Below are 21,945 nucleotides of genomic sequence, written 5' to 3'. Positions count from 1 at the left end.
GTACAGATTTCCAAGACCCACATTATAGTTTGTCGCTGCTTTGTTGGCCTGTGCATTTAGAGAATTAAAATCATGCCACGTTAAAAAACTGCTATAAAAATATATAGTGATTTTTTTCAACTTTATTAGTCTTGATAACAACTATCAGATATTAATTTATTATCAGAATGTTAACTCTTTAAATAGCCGTTAGTTTACATTATGCACTGTTTGTTTGGTGAAGAAAAGAAAACCCCACAAAAACGGTATAATATGGCAATATTACGTTGCTCATTGCAGTTTCAGCCGTTGCTACGCAGCAAAACTGACTTATTCTTCATAGCTGAAGCTATAGATCATATTTAAATTAATAAGACCAGCTTCTATATCAGGTCAATTTCAACACCAAACACCCGTTGTGGTGCTTCTCAGTTAAATGAGTAATTGGTGCATTTGTAGTCAAATGGATTGCTTTGCTTGTGATAGTCCTGCGATGCACGATTTATCTGTGTGCCACATTCAAGGAGCCTCTTTCCTAATAAGGGATTTCTATTTAAAGAAATCTGCAAAGAAAGAAAGAAATATTTATACTGTTTGGAAAATGTCTTTATTTTGTAAAGTACAAAGTTTATTCCCACCAAAAACATAAAATGTAGAAGTATCCCATCATGAATATCAGCTTATAGACTTAACAATTAGCCATGCTAGCACCAGTCTGAGGCTGTGTTTGTTTGTGCACAGTGGTGCTTTGAGCTAATTGCTAATGTCAGCATGCCCAATGTTAATATGCTATTACTGATTTGCATATTAGGATGCCAAGATTTGCCAGTTAGAAATATATATATATCAAAAATGTTTGGTTTGGACAATTATAAGTATGTCCAGATGGTGGGGCTATATGTAAAGGTAAGGGATCACCAATGTGAATACCATTTTTTTTTTTTAAAGTATTCAGGGAGAATGCATGTCTGAACCAAATTTAATTGAAAATCCATCCGTCTAAGAAATATAATCAACAAATGTATTATGCTACATACTGGTGGCACCATGGATATTAACATAAATATAGACAATACATCAAATAGTTGTTGGGATATAAAATAGAGGACTGACCAGAGCTAGCATGGCTGCAAACACACACAAAATCCACAATCACAGTATAACACAAATATATTGAGATATAAGATATGTTAAAATCACAGTTTTGTTAACACCCATTACCCATAATTGTTGATTTGATACAATTGTTGTCGTCATCTTCCAGTTCTGTTTTTAATAAAACTGTGCTTTGATGCTCAAATCTGTAATGCATTGATTGAAATCTGATTTTCAGTTTGAACAGTATTTTTAACTAACGTAAGAAGTCTAAGCTTAGTTAGAGTGACAACCATAAAGACAACGTTTTCTGTTGCTATAGTGACTACACCGCCCACCTCATGACTAATCCAGAACTGGGCGGAGGCCAAGTGGCAGTTGCAGGGGAGGGTTAACCCTAACCCTAACCCTTGTGTGTTGTTGGTTTGTAGCCTAACATTCACTTTTTACTTACGGCAATTTGTATGTACACACAAATCATAAAAATCAAATGTGTAAGTAACGTTTGTTTGCCACAGACAGGGCCGGCCCTCGGCATAGGCAGTTTAGGCGAATGCTAAGGGCGCATCAACTCATAGGGGGCGCCAAAAAACTAAAACAAAACAAAAAGTTAGAAATTTAAAAACAAAATCCTGATTTTGGATCAACAAAGTACATCTTATTATCTTATACTAACAGAACTACGCATATATTGCGTACAGCACCCATATATATAGTTTATGTGCGCCAGCTAAAATCTTGCCTAAGGCGGCAAATTGGCCAGGGCCGGCCCTGGCCACAGAGATTATTTTCTGAATCAGTCTGTGACGGAGCGGATCACATGAGTGACTGACTCCGCCACTGACAGCCGACACACACGCACACACACAACACACCAAACATTTCGGAGAAAAGACTGAGGCGCATCACTTCCATGTTTTAAATTCCTGCTATGAACCATGCAATTATTTAATTTACGTTTGGGGTTGGCCCTGGAAGGGGAACTCGGGGAATGTTGCAGAGAAGGCAACAGCTGGGACGTGATTTTTATTTTGTTGTCTAACTTGTGCTGGTTCGCTATTTATTTATTTTCTGCTGAAAATAAAGTTTTGGAGCTTACCCAACCGATTAGGCCAGTGTTTTCGGACGGACAATTAGAACCCCGTCACACAGTCCAATTGAAAACATCTCATTGGCTATTTGTCCATAGAACCAGAGCAATGCTTACTTTTGGGGTTTGCGTATACAGAATATGTCATGCATGTTCTTGTCAGCTTGCTTTGGGTTGTCTCTCACTTTTTGGAAAAGCTTGCAAATCCAATTCCTAAAGAAAATGTTTATTAATCTAATATTTGCCCTAAACCCTAAGAAATATACCTAAAGTTACCTCAAACCTTCAAACAGAAATGATTATTTTCCGTGTGAACATAGGATTGTAAACAAATGCACAACTTTTCTTCAGCTTTATGTGCTGCTGTGATTCCAAGTGCATCCTGCCGCCATTTCAGTTTAAGTGTACATCGAAAGGTACATCCACTGCAAATTAAGGAAGGGTAAAGTATTATTTCATTGCATTTCATCACAGAAAAGTAAAAGTGTAGTACCAGAATCCAACATTCTCTAGAACAAACTCTTAATATTGTATTGAAACAGACATTATTTTCTGCCAATCTGAGGTTCCACCCTTAGTTCCAGATCAACAGCTGGGCAGATTTGAATATTAAAAACCTCTGAAAATGTTTTTTTACCTCTGATTCAAGAAGAGTCATGTTCTTCTCATTAGACAACTTGCCAAAGATTTCTGTTGAGAAAGATTCACATTGTATTACAGCACTCACTCAACTGTAAATGAAACAGTAACTGTATCTGTCAGGGTGTCAAGAAATTCTAGCATTTACTTGTATTTTGTGGTGTTGTCATAAAAAAATGCACGACAAACTGGTAAGAAAGAGAGGGTATTTTATGTTATTATAACCTGATTTCTGAATTGTTGTCATATTGACAAACCGCTGACACAGAGAGCCCCTGTGGTCCCCCTCTGTATAATGTGGCTACACAGAACATATGCTCAGTATGTTGCTACCGCTAACATACTGCGAGCACTATCTGTTCCTACAGTGGTAACCGTGTCCACTATCCCCCACTCTTTTGTAACTTCAAGACTTCAAACTGGAGCATGGTTCAACAAAAAGCATTTCCTCTGTTTTCACCACACCTAACGCAAACAAGTGCAGTTGCCATTTTTTATCAATTAGGTCTGCTGTCACACTGAGGTAGTGTGAGTGGTCTCCAGTCAGTGCAACACATGTAGCTTGTGTCGATGTATCCCCTTCCTTTTCTATTTCACTGCCATTCAAAAAATCCGATCTGGAATAAAGGGGTCAATCTGAGTGATATGATTACTTTGCGTTTTTTTCTTCTGTTTTTTTTAAACTTTTTGTGCATGTGTCATGTCTGTTTTTAACTTCCTGTCTTTGTGTGTTTTCCCACCTGTTTTGATTGTCTGTCCAGGGTTGCGGTCGAATAGTTCAAAAATCAGCTCCTATCGTCTATCTATTCCTTGACCTCTGTGTGAAACGTCACAGGGTTAAGGGATAGTGGATAGGAGAACTCAAAAGGACTTATAGTAGAGGAACAAACCCCCAAAAAAGGCTTCAGTTATCGAGATACCCCTACCCGAGGTAGAACAAAGCACAACCATGTTTTTTCATTTCTTTAATATCTGTAATATATTAAACGAATTGTTGTATATAAATATTTTACTGCAAAATAAAAAAATGTGGTTGATGTATGGAACCTTCCCATAACCGAAAATAGTGAAAATGTAGGCTCCTCTGAAGGGGGCCATGTCAACCTTATCACGTGTATATCAGGAAATAAGGATCAGAATGTCACCAACTTTGGTTTATATGTTCAGGGTGAGGCAAAGAATACACTAAAGCACATTTTGTACCAATACCTTTGTCCATCTTTGTAAAATATACAATCAAACACTGATACAATTTAGGCAGAAAGGAAAAATCCAAAAGGTATGTTTATACTTTTCTGTCATTATTAAAGTTAGGAGACCAATCTCCAGATAACCTTATTTATATGTACCAAAGAGTGTTATCTTATGATAAAAGTTGGTTATTTGACTATTAGGGGCTGGTAACCTCTTCTGTCACCAGCCCCTAACAGGTTGCTAGTGCAGCAAGGTCTTCAAACTGACAAATAGAATGGGCCCGATAGGTGTAAATGGATGAACGAAAGGACACAGACCGTAGATTAAGGCAAAAAACAAGATTTAATATAATTATTTTTATATAACGTATATATAATAATAAACCCATCTTTATCATTCTTAATGCATTTATCTTTATATTTAGTTAATCTTTTAATTAACATGGCGATAGGCCTACTGTGAGCCAACAGGCTTGCATGACAGCATTTTCATATGACATAAATGAACATGTTTGACTGAACAAATCAAACATTAGTTAAAATTAAACCATAAATTCAAAATACATACACAGCATTTAGTCAAATTTGCTTTATAAAGTCTATTATTGTTCTTACATTTAAACCAGGTATATCAGGGAAAGACATTTAGCCTATAGGATTTAGACTACTTTTTATCATTCCTAAAATTTGCCTTAAAGGGAAATGGAAACACTTTTCAAACTGCTTTCCATGCGACAATATTCCCATTAGGAAATGTATTTATCTAGTCTATTTCCAATGTAAACGATCGAGATACGCAAATTTATTTTTTGAAATTCGTGCCTAATGACCATGGGCGCTTCCATTGCTCCGGGACTTTTCCAGTGACGTCACTGAGTGGGTACGGCTTCCTGCGCCAAAGCTCAATAACAAACAACATGGCGTGCAATGCACCAGTAGTTTACATTAAAAGAAAACGGTCGTCGTCAGGAGTTTATTGTATTGCCCCAGGCTGCACAAATGGATTTTATACGAAGAAGGAAGAAGTACATTTCCATAGGCTGCCACTAACGGATGAGAAGCTGCTCAAAGCATGGGTTATTTCCATGAAATGGTCCGATCCGCCGCTGAATCAGTACGCACGTGTGTGCAGCGAACACTTTAAAAATTACGATTATGTCCACAAAATGAGGTTTGATGAGTCTGGATGCCTGGTTCAATACAAAACATCGGATTTGAAGCCAGGATCTGTTCCCACAATATTCGATTTCTCAACGTATGCAGTCGGGAACACCGACCGTCCCAGCACGTCGGCCGCGCAAGACAATGACAGTGTCAACAAACGTGAAGTTCGAGCCACCAAACGAGTTGCTTCAGCTGCTGAGAGAGAGGTAAATATTGCAGCACTACCAGATTACTAGCTCACACATGTATTTACTGACACAGTGTGACCTTATTAATTAACGCAATCGCGTCCAAACTAAATGGTAGCTATTATTATGACGTACAATGGAGAATTGGGGGTGTTCTATAGCTCAACTAATTAAACTGGCATACACACGCTCATCTGTCGAAAACAGCCCTAAAAAGGCTAGTATTGCTGGACTAGGTGTTCAATGGATGGTATTGCAGGACCCAGAGCGCACGGAGCACAGAGCGGACAGCAGATAACGGAATTGCAGGAATCACAGCCCCATTGGATATTAACCTATGGATTAACTACATCATCGTTTTTATCGTTGTAATGCCATTGAAGACCAGTTTAGACCAGACAATGAGGAAGGTAAGCCGTTAGCCTAGCGCATGTTAGTACCTAGTGCCACTTGTTTTGATGTACGTTTTTGTTGATAACCTCGCGAGTTTGTATCTTTCAGTGTTGAGGTGAGATTCTGTGTCTTTACGATCATAAACAATGTGTTGGATGTGCAGCTAGGATAAGTAATAAGGGAGCTAGGAGTGATTTTCGGTGCAGTAATAGGTTAGCATTTTTCGCTCGGGGCTAATTCAGAGGCTCACTGTTAGCATTGTGTGTTTTTTTTGAAAAAATAAATGAAAAAGATCAGTTAAATTAGTTTTTTCCCGTTATATGGATATAAAATATTCATAGTTTATTAAATATTAAGGTTCCTTAGACGTTGTTTCCTGCAAATGACGCAATTTCGGTTCCGTGGAGCCTAAGAGGATAACAGAATATGTTTTTTTTTTGTTTTTTTTGACATTTTCTGACATTTTCTGCTTTGTTCTATGATGATGGCAGAATGAGAAAAACCTCGAGTCAATTGTGCCAAGTGAATATCACCTACCTGATGTAAGAGGACCATCTGCATACATCATAGATGGTATGGCATTAATTCAGAGTCTGAATTAATCAGGTTTCCAAACATTCAACGACCTTGCGGAACGTGTTCTCAAAAGAATATTTTCATTTCTATCATTAGAGGGGAAAATCTGTTGTGTTGCCATGGTTTTTGACCGATATGACCTATCGCCATGTTAATTCAAAGATGAACTAAATATAAAGATAAATGCATTAAGAATGATAAAGATGGGTTTATTATTATATATATATATTATATACAAATAATTATATTAAATCTTGTTTGTTGCCTTAATCTATGGTCTGTGTCCTTTCGTTCATCCATTTACACCTATAGGGCCCATTCTATTTGTCAGTTTGAAGACCTTGCTGCACTAGCAACCTGTTAGGGGCTGGTGACAGAAGAGGTTACCAGCCCCTAATAGTCAAATAACCAACTTTTATCATAAGATAACACTCTTTGGTACATATAAATAAGGTTTTTTGGGGGATTGGTCTCCTAACTTTAATAATGACAGAAAAGTATAAACATACCTTTTGGATTTTTCCTTTCCGCCTAAATTGTATCAGTGTTTGATTGTATATTTTACAAAGATGGACAAAGGTATCGGTACAAAATGTGCTTTAGTGTATTCTTTGCCTCACCCTGAACATATAAACCAAAGTTGGTGACATTCTGATCCTTATTTCCAGATATACACGTGATAAGGTTGACATGGCCCCCTTCAGAGGAGCCTACATTTTCACTACAGATGTAGCGCTTCATTTCAGACGCCTACCCTGCTGAAAAGGAAAACCCCCCTGAAAAGTATTATTATCTGAAATTAATCATTATGTTATTAATATTAAATACATATAAGTATTTTTACAACTTGTATTTAGAAATACTCTGTTGTAATTATTGATGCATAAATGTGTTCATCCATTCAATGTGGCATCTGCTATAATGGGGTTAATGTATGATATTACTTAATAATATAATACATTATAATATATGATATGTGTGAGGGATTAATTTTGTCTTTACTTAAGATATTTGACCTTTCGGCCTGTTGACGTTTTACGACCGAACCCTAAGTCTGTTATCTGTCTTAAAGGGCCCATTGCATGCTTTTCCGGTTATTACCCGTCTCCTTGTGTGTTATGAAGGTGTCCATGCATGTAAACAGTCTGCAAAGTCAAAACCCCTCAAAGTACACCCTGTAGGGAGTAAAACTCTAACACAGAAAAGACCTCCCCCAAAAGCCTCGTTGGAGATTTCTCAGTTTCCATTGTTTACTTCCTGCCCCGCGTGACGTAGCTGCACCGCGTGACGTCACTTCCTCTGCCAGCCGACCATATTAAGTGTCGTAAAACCTGCTTCTTTTCAAAGCTTTTTCAGTTGCCTGTCTTGTCTGGAGAAATCCACAATGTTTGCAGTACCGAAGGCAGAACCACGACGAAGTCAGTGGTTGACATTCCTTTTTAACACTGTTCCAGCTGATTTACCAGCCGGTACTGTTGTGTGTGCGCGGCATTTCACGGACCAAAGCTTTAAAAACGTAACAATGTTTAGCTTCGGACTTGCAAAGCTGATATTGGAGGACGATGCTGTTCCTACTTTGTTTGGACCAGCGGGAGATTCGGGTACACAACCTGTATGTATTCATTGTGGTACTCATAGACAGTATACTCCGGGTGATTTAACCGTACGGTTTTGTTACATTAGACCACAGGCACAATCCACGCACCGTGACGTAAAGTACATTGTTTTTGAAAGCTGCCTCAGACAGCCGTTTGAAAAATGTCCGGTGTGTAAGACAGACTGTGATGTCCAAACAAGAAAAGTGGGGACCTATGTGGCATTCACACAGCGTTGTTCAAACTGCAGTTACTTCAGAAAATGGGAGAGCCAGCCCGTCATCGGAAGTACCCCGGTTGGCAACTTACAATTATCCGCTGCTACATACTTCACTGGGGGTTCCTTCTTCCAACTACGAAAGGTATTTTACCATCTCTAACATCGATAGCATATGAAAAATGACAGCAGTGGACTTTTTCAAAAACGTTTCCTTTTTTCTATTTATTCATAGATATGCAGAGCCATGCAGCTGGAGATCATCGGGTATGGGACCTTCAGGAGGCATGCTAAGAGTTACCTGGAGCCTGCTATTATCCACAAGTGGAACACTGATCAGCAGCAGAATTTGTGAACAGAAATGTGCGTCTGCTGCGGTGGGGAAATTATGGAAACTACAGTTTTCTATACAGCGGACTACAACATGGATGTATAATAAGAACGAGGGACTTCTGTAAACTCATCTAGAGACTCTGCACCGTGCTCTGATGCTGCTGCTTTGCTTTATGAACGTGGACAACAGAGAAACATATTCTTCAGGACCAAAGTTGGAATTGAAATAAAAAAGGAAAGTGAAACTTCTGCTCGTCACCCTCTCCCTCCGGTCCACATTAATACAAATGATCCCAATACGTATTATTGTATGAAAAGATCTTAAAATCAATACAAATGTATTATTATAAACAGTAGTCCTTAACATCTATCACTGTGTATATCACCATTCAAACATCTTTTAAAAGTTGAACAAACCCCACACAGCTCAGTAAAGACTGTGAAATGTTGACTTTATTTGATCATTTCAGTAAAAACTAACGTTCATATTTCTCTCTTTGATTATAATACTGATGAACGTTCAAAACAAAGCACCTTGGCAACTTACCACATACATTTTAAAATGCTTAATAAGCACCGTAACTTTCATGATATAATTTCTCGGTCATAATCGGTTGTTTCCGTGAACGGCCGAATGTTGTGTGACGGCAAATGCTGCGGCTGCAATGCATTGTGGGGCAGCATTTTCTCCTCTCCTTTTGTCAAGGGAGGTCCAGTGGTTCCTAAGCTAAAGGAGGTTATAAAGGAAGTTTCAAACCTCCTTTCCTATCATCTAGAGAATTCGAACGGCACTTATCATGGCTGCCACTGAGGGACTTCCGGGTCATTTCACTCCGTTAGGAAGGTTCCTAAGCTAAACGGACTATTCAACTGCAACCCCGGTCTCTTTAGTTTCACCCGTTCCTCGTTAGCCCTGAAACCATCAGACCTTCTGTATTCCTGCATTTATCTTCTCATTTGTTCAGCATTTAAGTCCTAGTTTTAGTTAGTCTTTGTCGGATTCTTGTATGTTGTACTGTAAAGTTTGGTTCGGTTCCATTTGCCTTGCCTTTCCTTGCCATGCTTTGTGTTAAATTGAAGTCTTAAAAGTTCCTGTTGTTTACAATTGAGTCCCACCCAGTACAGCTCAGCTTTAGTTTTGTGGTCAACTTAACAGAGTCGAGCAGAACTGTCGGCCCTCAGCTGAAAATAATTAGGCTGGGCCAGTGTTCTCTGCCATGTAAGGCCAGGAAGATAGAGAGACAGCGATCTGTAAAGTGTCAAAATAACTTAACTCTAGATTCAGTTTACTGCTTACCCTGTTTAGGCAAAAACATTTACAGAATGGCTGTGCATGAAAACTGACTTTGGCATGCAGCGTAAACACTTTATCTGCTCTGTATTTACATTGTTTGGTCCCTTGGTTAAGCGCTCAATAACCCTTCAGGACTGCAGTTCCAGCTTCCGGGAGCCTCTCTGTGTTTTCCAGTATTACTGCTCAAAAGGATTGCCAGTACACATTCAACATTTCATTGAAAACCATCCGCTAGTTCTTGAGAACTGTCACTTTAAACCACAAGAGTAAACCTGGTAGTCCATGTTTTGTCTATTGACGTCATTTCAAATTGTGACAGCACAAGAGAGAGACTCAAAGTTAAATATAATACGTGTTTAGGTACTATTTAGTGTTGTTTCGCGTCATCGGTTACCCATCTGTACTTACGGCTCATGCAGTTGAAGCGCAGCACCATACTGATGAAGTTCTCCAGGGTGATGTGTCCAGAGGAGGCTCCATAGCGCAGAGCCAACAAGTTCAGCATGTCATCGCTGACCCTCTTTCCTGACCATTAAAAATAGGACAAGAGTTTAGGTATGGCTTGATTAGGGCTGCAACAAACTATTATGATTAAGAAACCGTTTACCAACTGCCTGCCTTGTTTTTGGGGTTTGTTTTCTTCGACTCTCTGTGTTAACATTTGGATTATACAAAATGCTAACGGGCAGCAGTGGGTTTAAGTAATTCAATGTTCAAGGTAAATGTCAGTCAAACACAAAAGCAGGGATTCACATTACACAATCGGAGTAAAGCTCTGTTTTTCTTTCGTTGACCGACAAGCATGCTGTACTATACTTAGTCAAAACTTTACCAAATCCTTCCATTAAGACTCTGCTACATGCTTAAACTTGTTTGCTGCAGCCTTTATACTTTGCGCCTGGAGGCCAAATGCATTTCTTTCAGTGTAGACTTAAGACTAAAGCCCAGTGTAAAAGCAAAAATGTTGACAAATCCGTTCCATTCCGGAGCACCTTGAATGCAGGGGCTGGGGTCCAACCCATAATCTTCCAGTTGAAAGACGATCCCACAACAGCCCAAGTTGCAAAAAAGAACACATACAAAATTAGGCTGATTGTTACCTGTAGCCATGACAGCATTCCTCAGCTCGTTCAGTAACAGTGTTCCTGTCTTTGAAACATCAGTGCGGAAGAAAATGTCCTGGTAAAACAGAAGACAGTGGGTTTTGTAGAACACCGTAAGAACATATGAACTCTCAATCAGGAAAGAATCTAACTCTATCACTCAAAGTTGTTGGTTTTCTTGGTTATTTTTACCTTGTACATGACGACCCTCTTCCAGAGGCGAATAAATTCCTCTCCATTCAGTTTGCCAGTGATTGATGTCTAACCAAAAATGAAGGTGTATAACTTTACTAGATGTTGTTTCATGTCTCAGTCTGACCTTTAAATCTGTTCATGAGTGTGAAACTACCAAAAGGGCGGGCAGGTTTTGGCAGGTACACTACTACTACTACTACTACTACATTTACTGTGAGAGATTTCCCCTGAAGCAGTAAACTGATGTTCTCATTTATAGTATTCGTTTCAATGTCTTACGTGCCTCCCTGCGTATTCCTTAAAAGCGTTGATACCATTACCCCAATCCTGATCCTTCATCGACAAATCAGAGTCGGAATGCCCGTACCTCATTATAGCTTTTGCTGATATGAAGTGAATGAGCACATGTCAGATCCATTAGGAAACCACCAGTCAGCTTTTCATGTATACTTAGTTCTTTTGACGTTGGGCGTGCAACCCTCTTATACAGACAAACAAATTCCTCCCCATTCAGTTTGCCAGGGATTGATGTCTAACCTAACCCTGTACTACATGCTGTGTCATGCCTGACCTTTACATGTGTTAATGAGTGTGAAACTAGCAAAAGGGCAGGCAGGTTTTGGCAGGTACTCAACACTATGGCCTGGCCCCGCCCTACCTCTCTGAGCTGTTACACAGCTACACGCCAACTCGCACCCTCAGGAGCAGCTGATCAGCTGCTCCTGAGGGTGCCAAAAACAAAGTCTAAGCGCAGAGGGGACCGTGCTTTATCTGATGCCGCCCCTAACCTGTGGAACGACCTGCCCTTGCTCATCAGACAGGCTCCCACACTGACTGCTTTTCAATCCCGTCTTAAAACCCACCTCTTCTCCTTGGCATTCAGAAACAAGTAGATTGTTGCTTTTATTTGCTTTCAGCGGTCTCTTGTTTTTATTATATGGCTGTTATTTATTTTTTAATTATTACGTTTATTCTGGTTTGTTTTGTGTTTGTATCTTGTATTTTAAATGTATTTATATTATGTTGTGTGAGCTTATCTCTCTGTACAGCACTTTGGTCTGAGGTTTTTTAAAGTGCTATATAAATAAAGTTGGATTGGATTAAAGGATACATCCATCAGAGCAACCATGCTGCGACAGGCATCAATGCTGAAGCCTCCAGATTTCATGTCTCCTAAATAAAAGTAGAAAAGAAACAGGACTTTTAATTGAGCTAAAACCTCCGAGTGCGTGCTACTCAAGACTTTCATATTTGAAACCTTTTAGAATGTTTTCATTTAGAAGCCTCTGGAGCTGCTCAGCATCCACTTCTTCGTACTGGGAATGACAACAAGAAAATAGTTATTTAGTATTTGGCTCACATGTTGAGTTAAAAATAACTTTGGTTACCTTTATATTTAAAAGGTAGTTAAAATCACTGCATGAAGAAAAGTCTCTGTAACTGTCATTTTCTGCGTAAAAGGTCTACATCAATTACCTTGTCAGAGTATTGACGGAAAAAGGTTTTCTTATTTTCGTCATTCTCCTTATTTTCAGTTCCTTTGTCCTGCAATATATTGAGTGTTTCAGCTTGAGATGAACCAATGCAATAATGTTCAAATTATACAGTTGTGTCTCGTATGCTACAAATGTTAACAACATAATAATATAATCTATCTATTGAAATCTTGCACACCTCTTGCATCGCTTCCTCATGTTCGTGGTCATGGCCATCAGAATTTTCACTGAAAGGAAAAACAAGAGACATCAGTACATTGCTTGTGGCCAGTTCTGGTCAACAAGAACAGCATTGATATCGTTTTCGGATGATACACATGATCAGTTAAGGGTTGAAGTATACCTTAAACAGGTGTAATGGAGTTGGTTCTCTGTGCTTTGCAGTTGCAATGTAGATTGAATGCGCTATCAATTGATTGTAGTGTTCCCAACACTGCTTGCGGAACTACCATTTACTCTTTAATGGGCTCATATTATGTGTTGCGTATATATTTGTACAAGCCTTTAAAGAGTTATTGTAAGTTTAGAATGCTTACTGGACGTGCGTCTCTGCCTTGGAGAGGATGGTCAGGATGAAGGAGGCAGTCTCATTGGGAGTAAAGGTGGACGGTACAATCAGGTACTCGCCAGGCTTTAGCATCAGGAACCCCATCACCTCACGTGCATTTTCGTAGGTTTTAGTTTGGTAGACAAGTCTGTTCAGGTTGAAGAAAGAGGCTGGGAACTTTCCCTTCGTTGACTTGTACTGTAAAACCAGTCATAAATAATGTATAAACATGTTGTTTTATATTATAGCTTTACAATTTAGGTGGGCATGAACTGTGTATGAGGATTGGGATAAAAATCTTACTTACTTCTTCAGTCACCTTCGAATAAATAAGAGGAAAATAAATTAGTTTAAAGTTTGACGTATACCAACAAAAAACAGGCTCTTAGTGAGTGAATGTTGTTTTCTTTGTAGAATGTCATGAGCCACATAATATAAATGCAAAATGTGTAATGTTTACCTCAAATACAGAGAATCCAATGTGGAGATTTTGGACCAGGCGTCTGTTCCTCTTGTCAGGCTTTTGCATCAGAGATACCAGCATGTTCTTCTCACCCTGTTTCCCAGAACATTCACTCAGTAATGCATCAATCTTGACCTGGTACTGCGGATTAGTCCAGAAAAGGTCTGGAAGGCAAAGATATATAAAAAAAAGGTCTATTAGTTTACTACACGGCTTAGTTGAATACTCGATTCTGATTGGTCAATTTAGACCTTCAGCCCTTTTTCGATAGCAGAACGTTGCTCAGGACGCTCTGATCCAGGATCTGATCAGGAGGTTAACACTCAAGGGAACATGATGTGACTGACTTGGATTGAATCAATTAAATGATTTTTAAAATCAATATTGTGAGTCAAATTGTTCAATCATTTAGTAAGTAGCCCTATAATAGGTGGGTCATTAAGGAGAAAAGAACCCATTCCGGGTGAGCTATACCCTGTAGCAGCACATTATCCCTGACATGGTAATATGTTAGTGAGGGCTTGTTGGGGGGATTTTAAAGCCAGACAATTAGAATTTAATAATATTATACATAATTAAAGTTCACTTTAACAATAATATATCACATTAATCTCCCGCCCCGGACACACAAGAACGCAGTTTGATTGGCTAGCGCTTGCACTGGCATATGATTTGATTGGCTGGCGCTTCAGTCGACGCTTGAAAAGTTGAAACGTTTTCTCAACTTTCAGCACGAACAACGGAGGCAAAGCGAAGCAACGGAACCGCAATGCAGTTCAGCAAAGCGTATCGTCACCCCATTCAAAGTGAATGGGAAGCGTCTCCGTTCAAGCATGCGATGTGTGTACGGTCCGTAAATGTAACCCGAGCTGCTGATGGCTCCGCCCCTTTGGAGCTGCTTCTGGCCACGCCCTTGGAAGCGTCTGCATGCAAGCAGTGAACTCTGTGAAGAGAAGAGTGTCTACCAGCAGATACTCAGCTGAATGCTGCCATGATTAAACCCCATATTATGTTCCAAACCACATCAAGCATTATTTCTGAAACAGTATGGAGCTCAAATGTTTTCTCTCCTGTGTTTACCACAAGGTGAGTACCTTTTTATATCCGGCTTCTTTACACATATTCTCTCCAGTACAGTCTTAGCTCTGACTGTTAGCGATGCTTGCTAATGTAAACACAGACCATATTACTCTCAAAACACGTTGCGCATTGTTTCTGATACAGAAACAGTTGGGGCGGAACGTTGCCAGGAGTTCCAAGTAAAGCCATCCCACATTTTAGTAATGTCGTCATGACCGCAGTAAATCTGGATCAGCTCCGTTGGAGGAAAAGACAGGGTTTCATTTTCTGACACTTTGTGAGACTTCTTGAATGAATAAAATACATCAAAAAGTGCATAATAGAATACCTTTAAATTGCGATTGAATTATGTATTTTTACAATTCAATTTAAAAACGATCACAAAAAATCTCTACATTTTCGAATTGGCTCAAATCATGTCTCCACATTCTGCAGTTTTGAATAAATCCAGATTGTAAATACCTGTGTTATTCATGCATCCTCCGGCAGTTGTTCCTGCAACCCATCGGCCCTCATAGAAGGAGGTCTTCCAGTGGCAAGATGTATTTCCATCAAGGAAGTCGGGACACAGGCAGCAGATGTCCAGATCACTATAGAACCGACAGAAGTCTTCCAGGGTCATCCTGGTGACATCAGAGATCAATTTAGATGACTCATTGTTGTTTTAGTTCATTCACTTCATCCACCAAAGGAAAAATACTTAAGTAAGACAATGTTTACAATCGCTTTTCGTTGCTACTCTGTATTTTTAGAAAGAAATGACTTAACTTTGTCAAATCTAAATTGAGGCATGCTTACCAGAACTCCCCATTATCAGCCACAGTAAGGCACATCTCGCGTTCTTGAGGACTCACGGTCTGCCACAAAGGAGACCTTAAGAGAAGATTTATCAGTGAAGCATCCGTATTATACACATTATAGTAAGAGTCAAGTAACGGTTCTTGAAGTGGGCAAAAGCTCCAAAACGTGCGCCTTGTGGGGGTGGCCGGGATTTTTTGAACAGATGCACTGTTGCAAATACTGACAGTATGGGAGCTTTTGAGGAAGAAATATACAGTATTTCCGCTTGGGCTTAAACTCAACAATTTTGCAGTTAATATAACTGTGTCTAACTTTCAAGTGTCAATGTTCGTTGTGAAAAATATGGGCTCCATTGTTTTTGGAGCATAATGCATACTAGGCACTTATTGTAAGGATATCTCAGCCTCCTTTACGTTGCCTTTCTTTTTAAATTTGACGTTTTGGAAACCTCAACAACATACAGTACATATATTAAATAATTTGAGCAGTCTTTAAAGGGGCCTTAATAAGAAGCAGTTCTGCCATCATGATTCCATAATTCAGTTGGGTTCATTGGATACCTTAGTTATTGGTAATTTAGCAAACTTCAAAACCAATGCCATTTTTTTAGTAACTGGCATAGCATTCACTGGTAAAAATAAAATACATTATTTTTCCTTACAACTGATAAAGCCTTAGAGATATGAACGTAGAAGGCCTGTCAAAACTTGGCATCCCTAGCAATGGTCTGCTGTAAAATGGTACAACCAGTTTATTAAAGGTTGTTATAAAATGGTTGTGCGAGTTTGCAGTGAAAGGCTTCAGAAAGGATCCCATTGCTCTGATCAGAATTTTCACAAGCGTGTTAAAACATGATGAACAAAAGCTAATGTAGTAATTTGCCTTTGTGCTACAATAAACATGTATTTTGTCATTGAAAAGGAATCTTAGTCTATTTCCCATGGCAACAGATCAAAGCAATGTCTCTGTGAAACAGTCACTGTGTCATTTTTACTTGTCACTCCAGTCTCCGATCCACTCTCGTTCGCCCCAGGGGTTCCACAAACGCACCAGGTTTACCGGTTGCCCTTGGCTCGTCATCTGATCAGCATGACCGGAGGAAACACACAGTTATTGGATATGAAAATAATTACACTTTACTACGAGTATACAGTAGAGGCCAACCTAAAGATGCTATAAACAGCAATATGCATATGTGGGGGGGGGGGGGGGGATGTGGGATGTGGGAGAGAAAAGCAGAGATTTTAGCCTTTGCAGACCATTTACGTGCACAAAAACCTATATAACACTACAGGGAAGGGAAAACCCCAATAAGCAGAATAAGGCCGCTTTAACACTCTACGCGTACTTTGTTAGCACTGTTAGCATCGTTAGCAGCTCTGTTGTAGCACTGTGAGAGCCGTGGGGAAGCAATCCCAGCTGAGAATAATAGATATGCTCTGAATGTCGTGTATTGCACCTTTAAGCTTTTATTATCTCAAAACTCTGAATATCAACAAAAGACATTTGCAGGACCTAAATTATGTATACTGGATGATGATATAATAAAAAAACCTTCACCTGTTTCACACCTGTGACAGTGTAAGCATGTCCTTGGACGATTCCATTTGGTAAAACCGTGTTGTCAGATGTGGCCTAGAAGATTTAGATACATGTTATTATTGGAGTCAGACTAGTGCATACTACTTTATCCCTCGGTGAATTAAGTAAACAGGAGAGTCATCAGATGTGTTCATCTGGCATCCTAAATACTCTGGGTAGGATGTTTAGCTGATTGGAGTTACAGTTTTTTACTTAGAAGCAATAATGCAGCACAATATTATCAATACATCCTCTGACAGGCTGTCTCTCGTTCACTGGCAGGGCATTGCCGTGGAAACGCTTTAATCTTTGAACACGCCTGTCGGATTGATCAAGTGGTGATCTAAAGATGTTCAGAAACGATGCAGGAACAAGAACAAGAATCCAAAAATGTAATAGATAAACAGTTAAAATAGTCAGCTAAAAGTGAGCTAAAATGAATGGATATTCTTTGTTGTACCTTAACAATACAGCTAATGCTATTAATACTAACTCAGCAGGGGTAATGTTAGCATCGGGACGCACACCCAAGTTTCAGTCACACAGTCAACATTTCTCTGAATGTTCTAGTTCACACATACTGTACAGAATCAAAAGCAGCAGTATGTTCCTTGCTTGACAATTAAGTAGTAATATCCTGAATGATATCCCTTGTCATTATCAACTATGTACTATGTACTATGTAAATGGTTACCACTTTATAATAAGACTACCCTTATAAAGGGTTTACGAATAGTTTGTAATTAATTTATTAATTAGGTTGTGAACACTTTATAAATCATTAATAAGCTTTTATAAGACATGAGATAAACAGGGCAACTGGACCGGTTGCTTGCCAAATAGTGAGCCCACATTTATCTGTACTGCTAAGCCTTATATTGGCTACTTAGCTTACTTCATCTTCTTCATCAGCCACCATCCTTGGTATCTGTTGCTCACTGAGTTGATTCTCGCTAAGTAGCCAATATAAGGCTTAGTTATCTTGCCAAATAGTGATCCCACATTTATCTGCACTGCTAAGCCTTATTAGAAATGGTAGTAACTCATTAATAAATGGTGATTTGTTTCACACTTTACAATAAGGCTCCCTTTTGGCTACTATAAATGTTAGTAACTCATAAATAAATGGTCATAAGAAATGCCAAGAAACATCAAGATGGATGGGGGGGGAATCAACTCAGTGAACAACAGATACCAAGGGTGCTGGCTGATGAAGAAGATGAAGTAAGCTAGGTAGCCAATATAAGGCTTAGCAGGACAAATAAATGTGGGCTCACTATTTGGCAAGATGACTAAGCCTTATATTGGCTACCTAGCTTACTTCTTCTTCATCATCAGCCAGCTTCCTTGGTATCTGTTGTTCACCGAGTTGATTCTCGCTAAGTAGCCAATATAAGGCTTAGTCATCTTGCCAAATAGTGAGCCTGTGTTGATGTATGAAAACAATGTTAGAACTGGTTTATGAATGGTTCTTAATGATTAATAAAGTGTTTACAACCTAATTAATAACCTAATAATAAACTCTTTATGAATCCTTTATAAGGGTAGTCTTATTGTAAAGTGGTACCGAAAAAGGTGTCAAACCCGATTTATTGAGACTTGGCAGTCCCCATGTACACATGTAAACAGGCAGTTATCGACACACATACATCACCATAGTTATGCTTTCAGTTATCTGTTGTGACAAGTGAAAACGTTAAAGCAGCCAGAAAGATACTTTAATAATCTTTCTAACTATGACATTCTAACCATGTACTTGGGCCATGATCATTTTAGCCTTAAGATGCTTTGGTGAGTCTTTTGGTGAGTTTTTGGCCTATTGGACAACCCAGAAGCACATGACACTAGTCAGTGTTGGTTATGGTATATTCGTTCTTACCCCCTGATGTGTACCACAGCCCATCAGTGACTTGGATTGGCCAGCTCTGCACATCAACTCCCACAGATGTGGGGGGGGTTCTGTCAGATCAATACACATGTGAACTCCACCGGTGAAGTCCACCATGGCCTCGGCAGTAGTTCCAGAATTCATGTCCGAGTAGGAACCACACACTCTGACAGAAGTGGGCGTGAAATGAATTACACATATCGACTTCAGAGAAAATGCATTTCAGGAATAAGAAACATAACATTGTTTTTCCATACTTCGCATAAGCTTTCTCCAGCAAAGCAGGCCATAACTCAGTTGGGTCTGTGGAGCGGACAAAGATCAGTCTGCCATCGATAGTTGGTAGTTTGTCATCAATGACAACATCCACCCATCTTCCAAACCTCCAGAACTGAGTAGTTGTGAAAGGAGATAATATAAATAATTAAATAGCAATATATCATAAGATGAGATGGGTTATTATTGAGGATATACAGATGGCAAGGTGGTTGATGTACCTTGAAGTGGAATATTCCGCAGTACTCCTCATTAAATGTTTGATGTGGAACAACCTGCCTAAGGATGGAGTCCTGGAACGTCAGAGCTCCGATTGATGCAAGAAACCAGCAGTTTCCTGAGAGGGAAATGGACATTTGTTTTCAGGAAGGTGTATAAGAAGGAGAAGGCATGACAGTTAAATGTGAACAGAAGGGTTTCCAGATTACAACCTATTGAGAATGCTAACAGCTTGAAAAACAATTGATGGATTATGGATTTATGGTTATAAATAAAGCAGTTTCCATACCAAGCATGCCTTGACCAAAGTCAAACCTGGAGAACCCATCAAGTTCAAACACTGGATTGGGAACCATTTTCTGAAAGAGAGGACTTGTTGACATTACTCGTTAAGAACAACTAGCACAAGAGCTAACACAAATTACTTGTGCCAGCCCAACATTAAACACGTATGAACGGATGAACAGTTGAACATTTAGCGGAGAGAAACATGTGATTTGAAATTGAAAGCTGAAGCACTCACATGTGGTCTCAGCCACACCACTCGCTTCAGCTCATCAGCCTTCAGTAACTCAGTCCCGATGGACCTCACGTCAGGGGGGAACATGTCGTCGATGTACCGTACCCGTTTAATCATACAGTACTGTTTCAGCTGCTCAAAGTCTTGGTCCAGAAACTTTTGAGGGTTAGTGACGGTCCCGTTACCATCTTTCAGGTGACGGGCATTGATGATGTTCACACACACTCCTGCATGAGGCATTCTGCAGTGTTTGAACTCTGTTCAGAAAAGAGAGCATTTTAAAATGAGAAATGGTTCTTTGAAAAAAGTTGGCTTTGGATGTTTATGTGATAGCTGTTTCATTTCCTTTGTCCACCATGCCATGGGCGTGGGGCATACAAACAGCAGATTAAACCAGATCATTATAACCAACGTAAAATGTGGATAAATACGACAAATAATTAGCATGCAAATGTTCAATTTGATCCAAAGGCATTGATCCTTGGCATTTGGACTTCAAGTTTGAAACAAAAAACATGAAAAACACTGTGAGACGCCTTCGTCTATGCTCATAAGACCCCCGTACTGATCTTTTATTTTGCCAAGCAAAATATGTCCAACTGCACTTAATGTTCGGCATCATAGATCAAAGCAGCACAGACTTTTCCAAAGAAAATAAACCAAACTATTTGTTGTCCTCTGTAACATTTAATACATTCATATCATATTAGTTTGTGTCCTAAACCAACTAAAAGATTAGCATTATCTGAGTTTGCAAAGACCTGCATGCCAGGACATTTGGACCCTAAAAGTCTATGTTAATACCTGTCTTACGATGTATGTGTGGGTGCACACACCCTACCATCATCACCAGTAGCGTTTGGTATTACATGACATTTTTTGTTCTGTGTTTTGCTGTTTGTTGTGGCTGCCACGTTAATGGCATATCATATAAAAAAGAAAATAATGTAAGACTATACATTTACGCTGCCACATAGCTTTGTGAAAAATGAACACTTAAAACCAACGCATGACTAAATAGAAAGGAATAAAATAAGACTTGAATAACAATCATACAAAAATAACCCATTATACTGAGATGTAGTGTCTCTAAGGAGGAACAGTTAGAACTGGGACTACAACTAGGATAATATCAGTTGCTAAACTATTTGAGAAAGTGCAAATCGACTTGTTACCTGGCATGTTAGCTACAAAAAATCTTACCTCACCAGCTGGGAAGAGAAAGTGTTGGGTCTTGGTGAAAGAGCAAGTATGAGAAAAGATTCCCCAGTTTTTATATTAAACCTGTATCAAACGCCTCAGGCTGCTTCTGTCAGGATGGGATGTTCCTTTTATAATTGCACCTACAATAAAGCTTGACAAAAATATCAGGAGTCCGGGGTGGTAATCTGACGCTCGTGCGTAAAAAGTCGCTCCGTCAGTAAGATTACAATTTAAAACAATGTTTGAAAGAAAAGTAACTAAAGAAAGGTGTAATATTTAAGATTTCGTTTCTACAAAGGGTATAGAAACGAAATATATATATATATATACAAATATATATCAGAGATAATAATGATATAACATGACATAAAGTCCAACAAGGACAACGAAAACATAGCCTAATAAAATGACTACATTTCTGACACACCATTCACCATGGACAGCCAGCAGCCACCATGAGAGCAGAGCAGTGTAAAATTGGCACGGCGGCCCATACATTCACGTACAAGTAGGCTACTGTACAAATTACATTTGAAGTGTACTCACCATGCACTACTCGAAGGGTACTCGGCGAGCCTTGCGCTCCGCGAACTCGTCCACAATCCGCTGTATGTCCAATTTCTTGGCTCGGTCACTTTCGATGGACAGCAAGGCCAGTCCACTCAGTCTCTCCTGTCTCATCGTGCTCCTCAAATAGTTTTTGATGAGTTTTAATTTGGAGAAAGAGCGCTCGGCGGTTGCCACGGTGACAGGAAGTGTCAGAAATAAGATGAAGGCTGTGCAAACCTCACTGAATGTAGATGTTACTGCTGGGTTG

The 21,945-nt window shown here is 39.3% G+C and overlaps 1 protein-coding gene across 1 annotated transcript; it reads right to left on the bottom strand.

The window, feature by feature from the left end:
* Positions 1-617: 617 nt before the first annotated feature.
* On the bottom strand, positions 618-21,162 carry LOC117442465 (calpain-1 catalytic subunit). The gene is made up of 22 exons (XM_034078468.2): positions 21,129-21,162; positions 19,929-20,182; positions 19,695-19,764; positions 19,408-19,523; positions 19,168-19,301; positions 18,902-19,076; positions 17,002-17,076; positions 16,436-16,521; positions 15,439-15,513; positions 15,103-15,263; positions 13,558-13,724; positions 13,405-13,416; positions 13,087-13,295; positions 12,729-12,777; positions 12,531-12,599; positions 12,313-12,370; positions 12,166-12,227; positions 11,052-11,120; positions 10,857-10,935; positions 10,165-10,281; positions 2,802-2,854; positions 618-2,589 (listed from the first exon to the last, which is right to left on the bottom strand). The coding sequence occupies exons 2-22, from the start codon at positions 20,163-20,165 to the stop codon at positions 2,563-2,565; spliced, it is 2,100 nt and encodes a 699-aa protein (XP_033934359.1). The 5' UTR covers positions 20,166-20,182; positions 21,129-21,162; the 3' UTR covers positions 618-2,562.
* Positions 21,163-21,945: the final 783 nt, after the last annotated feature.

Source organism: Pseudochaenichthys georgianus, unplaced genomic scaffold (genome assembly GCF_902827115.2).
Source record: "Pseudochaenichthys georgianus unplaced genomic scaffold, fPseGeo1.2 scaffold_434_arrow_ctg1, whole genome shotgun sequence".
Lineage (NCBI taxonomy): Eukaryota > Metazoa > Chordata > Actinopteri > Perciformes > Channichthyidae > Pseudochaenichthys > Pseudochaenichthys georgianus.
This window is presented reverse-complemented; position numbering and strand designations above follow the sequence as displayed.